The 15,970-nt window shown below is 37.3% G+C and overlaps 1 protein-coding gene across 3 annotated transcripts in view; it reads right to left on the reverse strand.

The window, feature by feature from the left end:
• LRBA (LPS responsive beige-like anchor protein) overlaps positions 1–15,970 on the reverse strand; it is a gene marked incomplete at its 3' end in the record, with an annotated part of 428,602 nt that overhangs the window by 37,733 nt on the left and 374,899 nt on the right. For 2 of the 3 annotated variants that reach the window (XM_081999651.1, XM_081999650.1), the window contains 2 exons: positions 6,122–6,211; positions 2,633–2,825 (listed from right to left, as the gene is read on the reverse strand). In XM_081999651.1, coding sequence (XP_081855777.1) covers positions 2,633–2,825; positions 6,122–6,211 — 283 coding nt within the window. The remainder of the gene's footprint in view (positions 1–2,632; positions 2,826–6,121; positions 6,212–15,970) is intronic. The other variant, XM_081999652.1, reaches the window with a different exon arrangement.

Below are 15,970 nucleotides of genomic sequence, written 5' to 3' on the forward strand. Positions count from 1 at the left end.
CACATATATTTTATAAATCAAAGCTATGTGTGGTTTTTTTTAAACTATTCAAGATTCTTCTGCATCAACTGAATTTAAAAAAAAATTCCAGGTGCTTTCACAGCCTGCTTATTAAACATTTATTTTAGATTAGTGCTATTCTGAATGTATGCCATCAGCAGCAGCTCCGGTCCTGAGCCATAAGCTCTAGCAGATGCTTTACTGGCAACCTCTCCTGTCGCAACAAAACAAAATTAAGTGGTAAAGAGCACTGAAAACAAAATGTGACAACCATCTGCTGACTGTAGCAAATACTATTTTCCTCTTTACTTTTTAAAGCACTGCTTTGAACAAGTGAAGCACAAAGGACATTTTTTAAAAAAGTCAGTTTATGATGCAGACAGGGAAATGTCATAGTCATCCAGTATTTAACGATTCATCCATCACCAAAAACCATTTATTTGCAAGTTTGCATAGAAGTTAATATATTAATTCTGCAGATGTACATTTCATCTGGGCACCTGGAATACTGGTGAAATGTTTACCTCCTGAATTTTCCTTCAGCCTTAAAAAAAAGCAGCCTTTTTTTTCTACAACCTTACTAAAAACAAACAAGCAAGCAAGCAATCTCCCCTCCCCAACAGCCCACAAGACATTCTTGGAAGCAGAACAAAAAATAATGTCTGAATACTTACACCTATGATTTTTGTATCTACCGTCCATAGCTTAATATAAAAATTACTATCAAAAGAAGGGTTTCAGAAGTAATTGGGAAGTCAAAGTTCTGCTGCAATGAAACACTAATACAGAACAAAATATGAAATCCACATGACAAAATGGAGGCACCCTGTTGGGTACCAGTGCCCTAAGATGTCAGCAAAGCCACCAAACTCATATACAAAAGCAGGAATGAGATTTTTAATTACACAAGTGACAACTGGTCACTTGGCAACTTAACTTTTTATCGTGATTATCATTAGTAAAGACAATGCTAAGCCCACAGCAGGAGATACGGCGTGGTAATGATACCTGCCCTCTAATCCTAGCAGATCCCATTTTGGTATAAACTTTGAAGGCAACAATAGTGAAGGCCCATCTCAGGAGTCCATACCCAGATATCTTAAGCATAGTTCTCCATTAACAGCCTGCAGCTGATCAGTGTGCTTTCAAAGAGGTGGCATGAGGTACGTTTTTGTAGGGTATTGCTTCTGTTTGGTTGGCTTTTGTCTCTCTTGAATTGTAAGTTTTCTTGAGCTCTTTGTAAAGGTAAGACAAGTGTAAATGAAAAAATAGTGACTCAAAAGCACAGCTTAATGTTCTCCCTTCCAAAGGTGAGGGAAAAACCAAATTCTGAAGGTTTTGTTCAACTCACAACAATGGGTTGCTTGCTCACAGATCACCAACCAGCAGACTTACAAGGAAATCAAAATGAACTCCTACCACTTTAGACCCTCTTCTTTTCCCATGACTGTTGTATGTCCACAAAGGCTATTTTTTAAAAGCCTTGAATATTATATGTCCAAGGTCGTACACCCAAGGTATGAAAGGATATTGCCATCCTCCTTTCAAACAAATGTCAAGCACCCTGCAAATAGTTCTTGCTCACAACTTGTTATGTAGACAAGCCTTCCCTCCCCCCTTCCTTCCCACCTTTATTTTTTATGTGAAATAATACATAGAAGTTTCTATTTGTACAATGATGAGAGGTCATTTGTAAGAACTAGGAAAAAGTGTTGGAGTTATCTGGCTTTTTTCAAAATGTAATCAAAGGCCATGGGTCCAAATTTCTAAGTAGGAATTTCAGTGATGTGAGTATTACTCTGATGCAAGTATCTTCCATTCAAGTTATTTGAGTTGAAGGTCTTTTTGCCCTTTCTTGAAAAGCCTTTTACCAGATTTACTGCGTAACACTAAAATAAACTACCTTTCACACCCTAGGCCTGAGACTGTCATAGTCAGGGAAAGGAAGATGCGTGCCTTTAAGATTAGAGAGCATTAGAATTGAAAACAGAATGACTATATTCTCAAGTCCAGGATGTTTTTAAAGGAAAATAAACTTGATTGCTTGCTACGCAAATGGAGATGTTGCTTTCCCTCCATATTGACAAATACATAAGCACCTAATAACTTTGGGATATTTAAGCTACCAAAAGATACAAAATTCCCATATACTTTATCTTCTAATTCTCATTGGGTGGCTTTAACATTAGAATATGGTGTTCATAATCAATTAGAAAAAGATGGCAGAAAAGATTTCAAACAATTTCTACATGCTTTAAAACTTGTCTTTGACATGATACGGTTCAGGCTTCCATCTGACTGAAAAACAAATTCAAGACGAACAGTGTGACTTTATTATGATCAAGTAGTGATATACTGGTTTTGTCTTCCTGCATAGTGCCTGATGGTCTGGAAAGCAATATATTGTTGCTACAAACCTTTTATGTGCTACACATCTTACTACACAATAGTTTAGATTACCTTTTTACGGAGAAAAACTAAGTCAACATGGGAAGAGCATGCTATGTCAATGAACCGGACTTGCTCTTCACATTTTAAATTTAAAACAGCTCTGCAGCAAATTTTGAAACAGACAGCAGAAGTACTGCTTGATGGCAGTGGGTTCTTTAGCTACTTACTTTAATTTACTTACCAGGAAGATTATGCCACTTGTTTACAGCAAATAGCCTATTTGCAGTAACTGTGATCACAGCAGGTGTGGCCAGACCAGGCTGAGTGTTAGCTGCTACATGAGTGACAGGGGAGTTGGATGGGAACTTTAGAACCATGATAACGTCCTGTTGAGCTTGGTCTGTGAACATCAATGGACTCTGCAGGAGGAGATACTGTTGAGTGCACACAACAAGAACCCAAATACACAGGAAAAGAAAACATGGGGAGGAGAAAGGAAGACAGGACAAGAGAAGGAAGAGTGGATTAAAACACACAAGATCCAGTAGCAACTGCAGTGAAAAGCAAATGCAATAATAGTGGACAGGCTTGTGGAAACAACCGTTTTTGGTAGAAAAACCTGTCATGTACACTATTAATATGAGGGCCTTGCTGAACACAGGGTTTCTGTATACAAACTTTGCTAGAGATGACAGCAGATTAAACTAAAAGTTTCCAATCACCTATGTCTGCCAAAAGAATTCTCCTTCATATCTGCAGAGATAGTATGTCAAGGAAAGCAACACCAAACTAGGAGGGAACAAAAAAAAAAAAAAAAAGTGAGCAAAAGAAATCCCTGCTCCCAGAGATTGTCTCAAGTTGCATTAAATTGGCAGACTGCAATTCTTTACAAGCCAGATGAGAACATGAAAGCACATTAAAATAAACAGATACACACATACACTAGATATATGTCCTGTATATATTTCTGGTGTACAAAAATAAGATTTATGAATGCAAAGTAGAAGACTTCACTGCAAATGTGTTTCAAAGGACAAACATAATTAAATGCAGTTGTAAAGAATATAAAGTGGACGTGATTGCAGACACTATCCTGCCTTGTTTCTAGAAATACTAAAAGAAGGGAATGAATCCAGACTCCCATTTTCAACATAGTATTTTTAGGTTGCATTTTTTTAATTTAATAAGTTGAAAAGTTTCATAACTTTTTAACTAAGCTCTCTAACAACACTGCAAATGACGAAACAAAATATTGAGGATCTTAAATCTGGATATCAAACATAAGGAGGAAAAGCAAAACTTAATGGGTTTGTGATTGTGCGGTGTACCTAAAAAAAAAAATCCCCAAAAAACCCAACTCCACTAAGATGTAGAAATACAACCATCCTAGTCAGCAGTGGCCATATCGCTCTAGTATTTGTAATTTTTTAATAACTGAATTAGGACACTAATGAAGTGTTCTTGGCTATTTTCCATCTGCAATATTTCATTACATATATGTGTATGTAAGTGCATACATTTAATGTATATTTATACAGAACTAATAAAAAAATTAAATACATTTGCATTTTTATTATCACTCCTTTTTAAAAAGTTATTAAGAGTACTTAGAAAAACATATTGCTCTATGAATTCCTATTTACAGTCTTTGCATAAAGGTGTAAATAAAAGCAACTAATAAGCTACCCAGACACCCTTCTGAGCAAGTGGCTAAAAGCCAATCAATATTATGAGTTAATCCTCCCTGGATGCTCATTCAATTAAAGGTGTCAGTAATGCCTCATCTGATGTGGCCTCAATTAAATCCAGCTATCTGATGGTTGAAAACACAAGGGGATACAGCAACAGCAGCAAAACCAGACAAATAGGCAGCCTTCGTGTGACTGCTAATTACTACACCTGGTGTATATTATGGCTTGTGCACTTAACACAGCACGTGGTAGCTTTCAATTCAGCTGTATTCATGCATACATGCACACACACAAAAACTCAATAAATAATACAACTGGAAAAAATTCAAAATTGTGACAGGAAAAGCATCCTTACTGTATTTCAGCTCCAGGAATACTACTTTTAAAATCACTTAATATAGTGCTATTATAAAATCATGTATTAATAACCACAAAGCTGGTCAAAGCAAGTGGAGAGCTAGGAGATTTTTTCTGTGTACCTCAGCCCAAAAAAACCCACAGGAGTTAGAAGCAGTTAACTTCATAGAAGTTAACTTCTTCCATTACATACTAAATCTTTACTAACTCAGCATCATGAAAAATATTATGATAAAACCACACAAACTGCTTCCTGGCATCAAATTCATTTATATAACAATGGGTCTGACAAACACATCAACAATCAACTTCTCAAGTTCCTCCTCTTCTTGAAACAAATCCCTCTAAATTAGGGCAAGTGCCTAGTGCACGGCACCATAACAGACGGACACACACATGGAGTGGAGCTGTATGATGAGGGCACTTGGGCTCCCCAATATCCCTGTTAACAGGGCTCTTCTGAAAGGGTTGCACACACAAGTCACTGCAGTGGTCTGCAGCCCTGGGACACTACGTGGGAGGCGCAATGGGCCAGCAGATCACAAATCAGCACAATCAGCTCTGTCCATCCAGTACATGGGATCCCAGGGCATGTCTACAGCACAGCTGTCAAAGCGTAGTATGTACTGCCTGCAGAAAGGATGGTGGGGATATGGGGAAGTCAGCTGAGCATGTCTCACATACAGCACGTGAGATATTTGAGAAAGGCTAGTAGCTCAGTTGGACAAGAAAGTTTACGTTTCTTAGACTCCTACATCACAAGGTTTGTAAACTACTTTGGAAACTTCTCAGATTTGTGTGTAATTTTTTCTAAAACCTTTTGCACTTCAGGTGTGTTTTTAATCTAATAATATTAGTCTGACTCGATAGGATATATGTCTTATAGAACATGCAAGAAGAAAATGTCTTTTTTTTTTTAATTTCAGTGTAAAACGTCCGTCTTAACAATAAGAGAATGTAACCTTTTGAAAAACTTGTGAATTAGCAGACCATTTGCTTCACTCGTCAGAGTATCACTTAACATACTTAGTTCTGGATCTATGACAACACAAATGATATCTTAGACCCAAGGACTGCACACAACATGATATGGAAAGTAATCAGTAATAAAATAATAGTTTGTATAATAAAATTATATTAGGCACAAGTAGAGGTAAAAGGGAAAGCATGTTAATGCTCACTGCCTGGATTTTATCACCCCAGCTTTACTGCAAAACACATTTAGTCACATTCTTTGCTATGTAAGTTTCAGCTCATGAATTCCTGGTAATCCTGGTTTTAGAGGAAAACCTATGCCTGGGGGAAAAGACAAGGAACTTCCACCTCCTAAATCCATGTTTCTTGGGGAATCTGCCAAAGATTAACTAAATTGTCTCCATGATGACTGGCTATCACCTGTACAGGTATGGTATTAACAAAAATCAACTGATGAAGTGTTCCTAGATTACACTGACAAAAAAGGTCTGTACTAGAAATCAATACAATCCTTTCAGCAATAAATAAAATAATAGTTAAGCACTGGATACACTCCCAGTCCTACAAAATTGTAACTCATCTGCTGTTTTTAATAACACAATTCCATGACCACATAAAAGCAAAGCGAAGTGGCCAGTTCTGTAACTTTAAGATAGCAAACGAAGTGAAGAAAATGGCAGGTCACAAAGAGTTAATATGGTACTTACCACCTGCATGGCAGAACTTCTTGGAGGATGTGGTTCTATGAGCAGTTGGGAAGGGGTCTGTCCAAAACTTCGTATTTGAGCTTCAACAGCCTGGAAAAGGCACAGGCAGGTTTGCATGTTAAGAGGTGCTAATTACAGGCAATAGAACCATAACTGTCACCTGAAAATGTCATTCCACACTTCTGGCTTGTTTCATGTTGAAAATCAACCCCGTGTGTTCACGGTGGGGCTAAGTGCTTGGCACTGGTACTAAGAATGAGGTAATCATTTTAGTACTGTGGATGCTATTTCCATGAGAAACTCTGCAAAACCTCATCCTGCTCAATGATATTAAACAGAAACCAGCTATTATAATCAGAAACCCTCTTTATTGGCTCCATTTTTCCTTTCTAACACTGGCTTATCCTGTTTGTCTCATAACTCAGAAACAAAAGTTAATTTTTAAAAAGTTTCTACAAGACTGTTCTACGTTCTATTTAGACTCCATTGTTTAGTTTCTCAGCAATAACTACAATGAAAGCTACATTGAGGTTGTATTTGTTTCTTTCTTTTTATTCAAAAAGAGCAAAAAACTTCAGGATGCATTAAACCACTGACAGCAAGACTAACCTTAAATGCAGCTAAAGGAGAATGTGCAACAACGCAACAATTCTTTTAAGTTTCTCTGTACTTTCAGCAACATACTTTATCGCTTTCTTCATAGGGCACACATGAAAATATCATTTCATGCTTAGTGATTCCTTAAAAATAATTATTCTGAAATGTGTGAACTTATACCTAGGCATGTCCAACCAGTTTTCCATGTTGCCACCTATTGGCCCACTGGCTCAAAGATTAAGTAATTTGTTGAATTTTGGTTGCTTTTTTGTCAGCCAAGCCCCTGAACTATCCACAGAAACATGTTAATAATACAAAAAATCTTAAATCATTCTGCTTAGATTAAATCTCTCTCATCGTGAGCTAAGTAAAATTACCTTGTATTTGCTGTGGGCTAACAGATTGCATATGGGCCAATACTTCTTGGTTTCTCTGTTGCGCAGTGCATTGAGCCCTACATTCTCACAAGTGTCTAGTGATGCTGAATACCTAAGATACTCGGGCACTAGCAAATCCTACTTTCAAAAGAAGTCCTGAAGCTCAGGCCCTTCAAAAAAGTGTTTTAAATGGGATGCTTGAATACCAAAACACAAAACTGCTAGACACTTTTTAGCCAGTAGAATACCATATTTTTCTCTCAGATTCTTCTTCTTCTTCTTCATGGTTCAACATCCCTTGAGACTCCTTACACTTATATTTCCGGTTCTATTTTAGCCATCCATTAAAATTTTTGAGACAATAGAAAAACATAACACTTATGCTGATCTTATTCTTACAAACAACTATTTTTAGATAATAATAAAGACTATTACTAGGACACACAATGTTACCGAAATGAGAAAACCAAAAGTAGAATGCATCTGAGGCCTTAAGATCATAAAAAAATGATCATTCTCTGATAGGAAACATGCCATCCAAAATACTTGACCTTATTACATTTGGCAGGGCTTTTGAAACATCTGAACTCACCAGAACAGGAGTTGGAATTACTCTATGCATAGATTCTAACACTCTGGGAAGCACCTTAATCCTCAAAGGACTGGCGAAAAAGTAAGTTTATCAAAAAGCTGGCTGAAATCTGATATACAAATGCTGCGATTCAATAAGTACGTTTTGAGGAACAGCAATACCAGATTCGTGAAACACTAAAGCTCAGTAAGACCATCAGAATCCCTTTCCTAGTGATGAGACATGCTACATTAAAATTCAAATCTGGGGTTTTGTGACTCGAGGTATCAAGGAAATCATGAGGGCATAGAATCTGAGGTCCCTTAAGACATGAGGCATTACAAAGCAACAGCATATTGGTCAGCAGCTTTACCCTCACCATAAAAAGCTGTTTCTTTCAAAACACATTAAAAAGATTTGCCTACATTTACTTGCAGATTGAGTGAAATATTTTTACTAGCAAACGGGAATTCTGCGTTGCATTGAGGGTGGAACCAGAAGAACACAGAAGGCAGACAGTCCTGGATGTCAGTTATTCTGTGATTGTTAAAATCTTTAGAGCAAATCTGCAGTCTATAGGATCTACTCTTTATTTCCTATGAAATATATATCCAATATATTATTTTAAATTCGTATTCTTGAAGCACAGCTCCCACACATTTCTTTTAGAGCTGAAAATAGACTAGATAAAATGAGGAAATAATAAGCTTCAGATTTGTTAACTTCCTTGTATACTAACTTATGATCAATATAGAATTTTCCATTCCCCAATAACCCTTGTTCAGCATTTAAAAGGAGTCAGAATTTTGTCTTACCAATGAAATCTGCCATGTCCTTTAATTCCCAACGCTACCTCTACAAACGATACTCTCTTACATAGTGCCAGTACTAAGAAAGGACAAATTAAACACAAGATACCACACATGGATGTAGAGCGTTTCAAATACATTCATCATAACAAGAGCTCAAACTGATGTAGAACACAAATTAGATGTTATAATTGCTTTAATCAATAAAAGATCAGCAGTCAAAATGCTATTTTCCACACTCCAGATCTTAGAGGAACTCACCACCTTCCAGCAACATAAAAACTGGAAGAGACACCATTGATTCCACTGCTTACTCACATACTTGATGCTCATCATTATCACACATTCCTAGACCACACAACAGCAGCAGCAGCACAGCTGTTTGTCTCCCACCCACCCTCAGTGCAGAAGAGAATCCCTTTGGGATATTAAAAACAAATATAAAATATTCTACTCAACCTGCAAGTAGATGGTCACTGCCTGTTTTCACATAGTGTTCTGTCAGAACTGGTGAAACTGCTGACCAACGGGACAATGATTTTGCCAAAGCCTGACTTGAGGACCACAGATTTTCAGTCTTCAACATTTTCAGTCTTTAACAGCCAGTTTCTACATTCATGTTTATGATCTAGCTTGAGTTTGAGATTTACAAGTTCCAGCAAAAACAAGTCTTTTAGACTCATTAGGTTCCATCTGGTCCTTCCAAAAAATACAAGAGCCTATATTTCCAGGATTACAATAGCCCCCTGACACAATCTTTCCTTTTTAGCCAACAGAACTGGGAAAATCTACATTCAGATCATGTCCTACCACAGGTAACAAAGTTTCATAAAACAAAGCTTTACATAAAGGCACAGATATTGGTATCTTCATGTCTTCTTTACTGATGTCTTCAGAGGTCCAAAAGAAATTTGAAAAACTGTTGAGTAAAGGCAACACTTGGACAATTATGTCTAGACATAGTGGCTAGAGTTTGGCATAAAATCCTTTTGCATTCCTTTTAATTCCCAAGGAAAAAAAAGTAAAGATTTCTTTTTTAGCTTCAATATTTCTTAATTATGACCAAGAGAGTATACTAGCAAACCCAAATGATTCTTTCCTTTTCCCAGATTGTATCCAAAGTTAATCCAAATGTCAACTCCATGTACTGATGATGTCTCCATCAGAAGCATCACATACAGAAGGATGCAAGATGACCTCCCTTCGTCAGCAAAAACATGTTATGGTGGAGCTAGAAGCAATCCCCACTCTCTCAATTTGCATTACAATAGAAAGAGAAATTTGGGGCATTTTAGCCACCAGATGTCACTCAGACTTTTGCTCAACCTGTCAAAGAAAATCAGCTAGAAGCAGGGAATCCTTTCCTCAGAGAGATAATTAATATATCCCTTGAAGAAAACAACCTACCACTTACTTTAGAATATACAGTAAAGTGACCATCAGTCAAAAAATCAACTCACTCTCTAAGAAATTATAGCCCAGCTCTAACTTAATTTTCTTGAAAAATGTATTAGTAGCATATTAGTCAGTATTACTAAGAGACGGCCAGCTTCTTCTAGTGGCAAAGGAAGGGCATGTGTTCTCATATTGCTGAATCCCTCTGGAGCATACAACCCTTTAGATTATTGTAAGTAGAAGTATTTGGGAGATTTGCAAAACTAGTTTCGCATCTACTAAAGGCACTATATAACTGGAAAGGAATAACCTTTGTTTGAAAGTTCCACAAACTTTTATCTCTGAAAGCATGCTGCATACCACAAAGTAAAAGATAGTATCATTCAACATTTTGTTTCACTGCTGCTCAAATGTCTCAGTAAAATAGCCTTCTTCCTGTTAATCCTCTACAAAAACAAAACTTTGGTAAGGCCAGAATTGTTCCAGATGCTACAACAAGAAGTAATAAAACGAAACAAGGTAACTAACTCTTCACAACAATCCACACAGTATGCATCTAAAACCACATACTTATGATAAACATGGTATTTCAAATGTTAATTAATTTATAAGTATGAAAGCCATAAGCAAATTTCACAAGTTCACATTATCCGATTACCACAATAACCTGTTCCTAAAAAAAGTCTCCTGGATCATGTCCTCTTTTCTTGGGGGGTGGGGAGGAGAGAAGGGTAATAGGGAAGTAAATTAAAAGAAGAGGAGTGAAAAACTTGAAAACTTGGCTTAGCTATAATGTAGCTTTTGGCCACTGCTTAGTATGGATATTTTCAGTCTCTGAACTTACCCTCTAATCTAACTGTGAAGAAAGTTAATTCAACAGTATGCAGTACCCACCAAATACGGCTGTAAATTTTTTGGGAAGGAGGGTGATGGGGAGGTTGAACATATGGATGCAGTTAAGGTAAAAACAGATGTTTGTTACTTTTCTTTGCAGCAACACTCAGAAACTAAGTCAAAATTGCTTTTTTTTCATGTTTATGTCTGAAAGAACTATAAAATTAAATATGAGGGAGGGTGGGTGGAGGGGGAACTGCAGTGAGTGTCACAGAGAAAGAATGAAACGGTCTCCAGTTTTGAACTCAAATCGTGAAATGAAGGCCCATATAGTTAAAAGGCAAGACATACACCATTTAACTCTAGATTTAAAGACCATTAAAGAGACTAGCTCAGAGTTGCTTTCATCATTCCTGCTCAGACACAAAATACCAAATTGGTTGAAGAGTCTAACGGCACAGCATACCTATGTTAAAATGCACGCCTCTACAACCTTACTGTTCACTACGAAGAGGCTACTTTCAGTCAATGTGCCTTTACAGATCTACACCAAAGTATTTCCAGTTACTTCTCAAATCTGTAAGATTTAATTGCCAAACATTTGAAAACCCAGGTGAAATAACATCATGCATTGTAATACATATTCTTTCAGCATACGTGTTGGGGACAGAAAATGTTTTAGGTTCATCCTCCATCTTTCTACCCGGTATTTATGCCCGGAAAATAACAGCCCTTGCAAAAATAATTACTTTGGCTCTCTGCCTCTCCTACCTCACTTTTCAATATTCAAAAAGGTTTACACACATGTTCCTCAGTGATTTCTATTGGCTTGAGCAATATGCAATTATGATTACTTGCTTTCCGTTTCCTTCCACCCAGATGTTGCTTTACAGCACCAAAGAACACAGAATATCTGACAGGTTTCCCCTCAGACAGTGAAGTTGAATGGCTTAGCAGCCAACTGACTAGCTCCCGTCCCCATGGGATGGTGATTAAAATCAAGCTCTGATAACAAGTGATCAGAAAATCTCTTCTGACCAGATAGTCCTTTGCAGTCCTATGGTAAGGTTCTTAGTTAAATTCCTCACTGACTACAGATACAGAGACACAGATAACACTAGCCAGAGAACAAGCACGATTCATAACAATTAGATAAAATTGTTGAAAACAGGCTAACGGTAATAGAAAAGAAGCTCTTTAGAGTACCATCTCCCCTTGTTTCATAACAATCCCCATTAGATCAAGATTGTGAAAAATGGGCAAAGTGCTTTTCTGAAACAGTCAATATATATGCTTGCTGACTGTACACCTGCCCTAGGGATATTGCACTACACTTGACCCAGGGAAAAAATACAGCGCTCAAATGTTAGTATCATAAATTCACATACTTCCATCCCCTGTTTTAAAAACAAAATGAACAGCCTGTCATGCCAAACCAGAAAAATCTTTCTCATTTTGACTTCACAAATCAACCCTTTTATATTGAATCACTTTGATTTTTTTTATCATGCATTCTTCACTTAACATACTCATTTAAAGAAAATTTCCTACACTAGCTTTGAAATCTAACAAATGGCAGGGGAGGGAAGGGAGCAAGGAGAGGAGAAAGGCTAAAGAAAAGATACTACGAGATCAAGAGTTACACACTGTTCTCTAGGTATCATTAAACACGCCTGCAAAATGTTTGTGATATACCCTCTGTTAATCAAGCGGAGCGTAAAAGATGCCTGTTTACTGCAGGTTTAAGGCAGTTACTACTGCAACTCAAGTGACGTAGGTTTACAGCTTCAGAGCTGAAGCGTGGCCAGAAATACGGTCAACAACCTGCAGAGGGGGACATTATTAGGGTACCCAAGCAAGTTGGTATGACCTAAAAAGCGCACAACCCTTGCCTGCTGCAGTGCATTAGGGATATATGTAACAAAAATGGGTATGTCTCATTACACAAGAACACAACATAAAAATGCAGAAATTAAAGCCATCAAATATAAATGAAGCATGGGGGCTTTTTCCTTTCTTCCTCACAGCTTCCTTGCAAAAAACACATCTGTTTTATAATGATTTTCTTTTTTCCTTCCCCTCTGCCCCCCTCCTTACAGTTCCTTCTGTCTGCTCAGAACACCATATTTGTCTGTTTGGAAGTTGGTTACTAGTCCAAGCACTTGTTATTTATTAAATCCAAACTACTATAGACACCTAGAGGGGGGAGGGGTTACCCTACACAGTTTTGTGGTTTTTTCCTCAAAGCTATTTGCAATTCAATATATGACTAATACTTTCATCTGTTAACATCACAGAAAAGTGTAGAAGGGAGCACAGCACAGAATACCTTCCACTACGCCCTTAAAAACAAAAACACTATCCCAGCTCTTAAGCTACCTTAAGAGATTTTCTGTGAGAAAAATGAAAATTTTTTTGTCCAGGCGAATCAGTACAAGAATTATATGGCAGTCAAAGTACACCAGGAAGTAATCACAGTTTGTGAGAATACAAATAGATCCCGTTCAGGGCCAAGTTGCTCCAATCTGAATTATACATTCCAGGCATATTAAGCAGAGGCATAGCACGGCCTGGCTGCAATCTCCAGTTCATGCAGCTGTCCGTCTACTGCAGCGTAATCCCAGCTGCCGATCTGAAAGAAACCAGTTAGTCAGAGCAGACACAACCAACAGAAACAAATGTCACTCAATAATGTTCAGAGGCACTGGGTTCATGGATAATTTCAAACAGTATCTCTGTCTGGAGCACTGATGTGCTCATTCAAAACACCTAAATCTTTGGCTACTGGAAAGCAGCAGATAAAAAAACGAGAACTAGAAAAACAGGTCTGGTAGTACTTCAAAGAGACTAACAAAGTAAAAAGGGAAAAGAGTCTAAAAAGAAAGTTAAGATGAATTTAAAGACCTGCAAATAAAACTGGATTCAGTACAAGCAAAATCCTAAGCAGCTCTAGGGCTAGTTTTTCAAAATGTAACAGTCTCCATTTTATTTGAGCACCACAACCAAAATTGCCTCACGGCTCTCTCCGCTGTGGCAGCTAAAGATTTCAAGAGAGTAAGTCTTTGCTTTCATTTAAAATCAGTAATTACCACATAGAAAGTAGTGGCATTGCCACAAATTCATCAATTTCTGGCACTATTCATTCGCTCCTCTAAATAGCTGAACATAAACTTTAAAACTTGCTACCTTCACACAGTCTACTTGCTACTTAGCTGACTCCAAATTTTCTGACATAAGACTTTTTCCTCTGGAAAAAAACTATCAGTTCTAATCTGTTAGCATTCCACAGAATTTCTTCAACTTTGATGCCACCTCTATTTAGTAAATAAAAAAGCTTCATTAAAATAAAACATTTCAATCTGAAGGAGGTTCATACACTGATGTAAAAATCCAACATTTAATAGTCTTTAAACTGTCTCACGTGATCATCTTTCAGAATCTGTAACAATTGTGAAAAAAACCAAATAACTCATTTTTCTAAGCTATTTAAACTAAGTCATAACTACTACCTGCAAGATCAAACTTGCTGTTTTCAAAGTATAGGTACAATATTATCTTAGAGTCTTCTACTGCAGTGAATGAACTTTTTGTTATCATTTAATAAAATGTAACGCTTAACTGAAACTCGATTTTTGGACACCACTTGAGAAAAAGCACCTTCAGCATGACTGCAAGCTTTCTCACTCAAGAAGCAGCTACTGATCAAATAAAACTGATAACTAATATATGGTTACTAACATACAAACTAACAGAGTTTGCTAGGTAAAAACCACACCACATCTGCAGACACAGTAGGAACACTGATGAGCTAGACATCCTAGGCTGCAATGAGCAAATATAATGAAAAGACATTGAACAAAAATTTTTAGTTTCCCAATTACTGTGAAAGTCAATACAGATATTGTTTGGACTGCATAAAGAGCCTGCGAATAACTGAAGCATGCTGATGACACAAAAAATAATGACATTTTTGTAGCCTGTTCACTTCGTGTTTGATTTAAGGCTGAATAATTTAGTGTATGATAACTGTAGCTATTATACACTAGCATATCTCACCCTTTCCACATATGGAAAACACAGAATAAGTTAAAAATGGGAACACTTTCTATTAAAAACAGTTATTTTTGAAGTATTATGAACATCACTTTTTTTCAGCCCTTGCTTACCTTTTGCTGGCCAAAAAATATGTCAGTTATCTAAGACTGACCAGCCAGGCACAAATGAAAATGTAAAGAGCCAAGGGGGTCTCAAGGCCTCTCTGGCTCTGATAGATCCACAAGACAGGTCAAGCAGGAAGAGGTGAGGGAACTGACTGCGCTGAAAATTTCTATCCTTTGAATTTCAATCAGGGCTGAGAAAAAAAGCACTTGGAGCTCAAGAACTAATTTACATGAGTTACCTCCTTCCAAAAAGCTTTACTACTTCCAGCCAAAGAAGTTGTTTGATTTTTATTTTTTTAACCCTGATACATCAGGCATCTCAGTCCTACTTTAATTAACTCTAAAATATAACTCTTTTTCCTGCTGGATAGAGAAGCAGAAGCACCAGGAAAAATTAGGACCTAATCAGTAATGAAGGACAAAAGAGAACATCCAGGTCAAATATTTTTCTGAATCAAAACCTAGCTGAATACTTTTATGTCTAAGTGCTGTAGTAAATATGTAAGTTAAGACAAAGGGCAATAAACCCCCATACATCATGTCAAACTGGGCTGAATGGAATCAAAGAACTGCCACACCTCCCAGATATCACAGTAAACACTTGCTTATGCTCATTTTGCCTGTTTACTCCAACACCACAAACAGGTCACAGTGTGAGCTGAGACATGAAAATTAATAAGTAAATGATACAAACTGGTGGCAGGAATGATGCTCCTGTTATTTTAATGCTTTTACCAGAAGAAAATACTTCATCTTTTCATGGGAGAGTCCCAATGGCCAGTCAAGCTGATTTCACGTAGTAGTGGCACCTGCCCACCCACAAAAGCATTGGAGGCCCTGTCTTTATTATGCAATCCCATTCTGCATACCTTCATGGGAAAAGACCAGGACATGGGTTTGGTTGCAACACGAAGGTTTGGTAGACACAGGTCTACCTCTTCTTTAGAATAGAATCTTTCACAGAATCTTTGGGTTGACTTTTTAAGGTCATTTTAAGGTCATCTAGTCCAACCCCCTTGCAATGAGCAGGGACATCTTCAACTAGACCAGGTTGCTCAGAGCCTCGTCCAACCTGACCCTGAATGTTTCCAAGGATGGGGCATCTA

This window comes from Phaethon aethereus, assembly GCF_964289735.1.
Source record: "Phaethon aethereus genome assembly, chromosome: 4".
NCBI lineage: Eukaryota > Metazoa > Chordata > Aves > Phaethontiformes > Phaethontidae > Phaethon > Phaethon aethereus.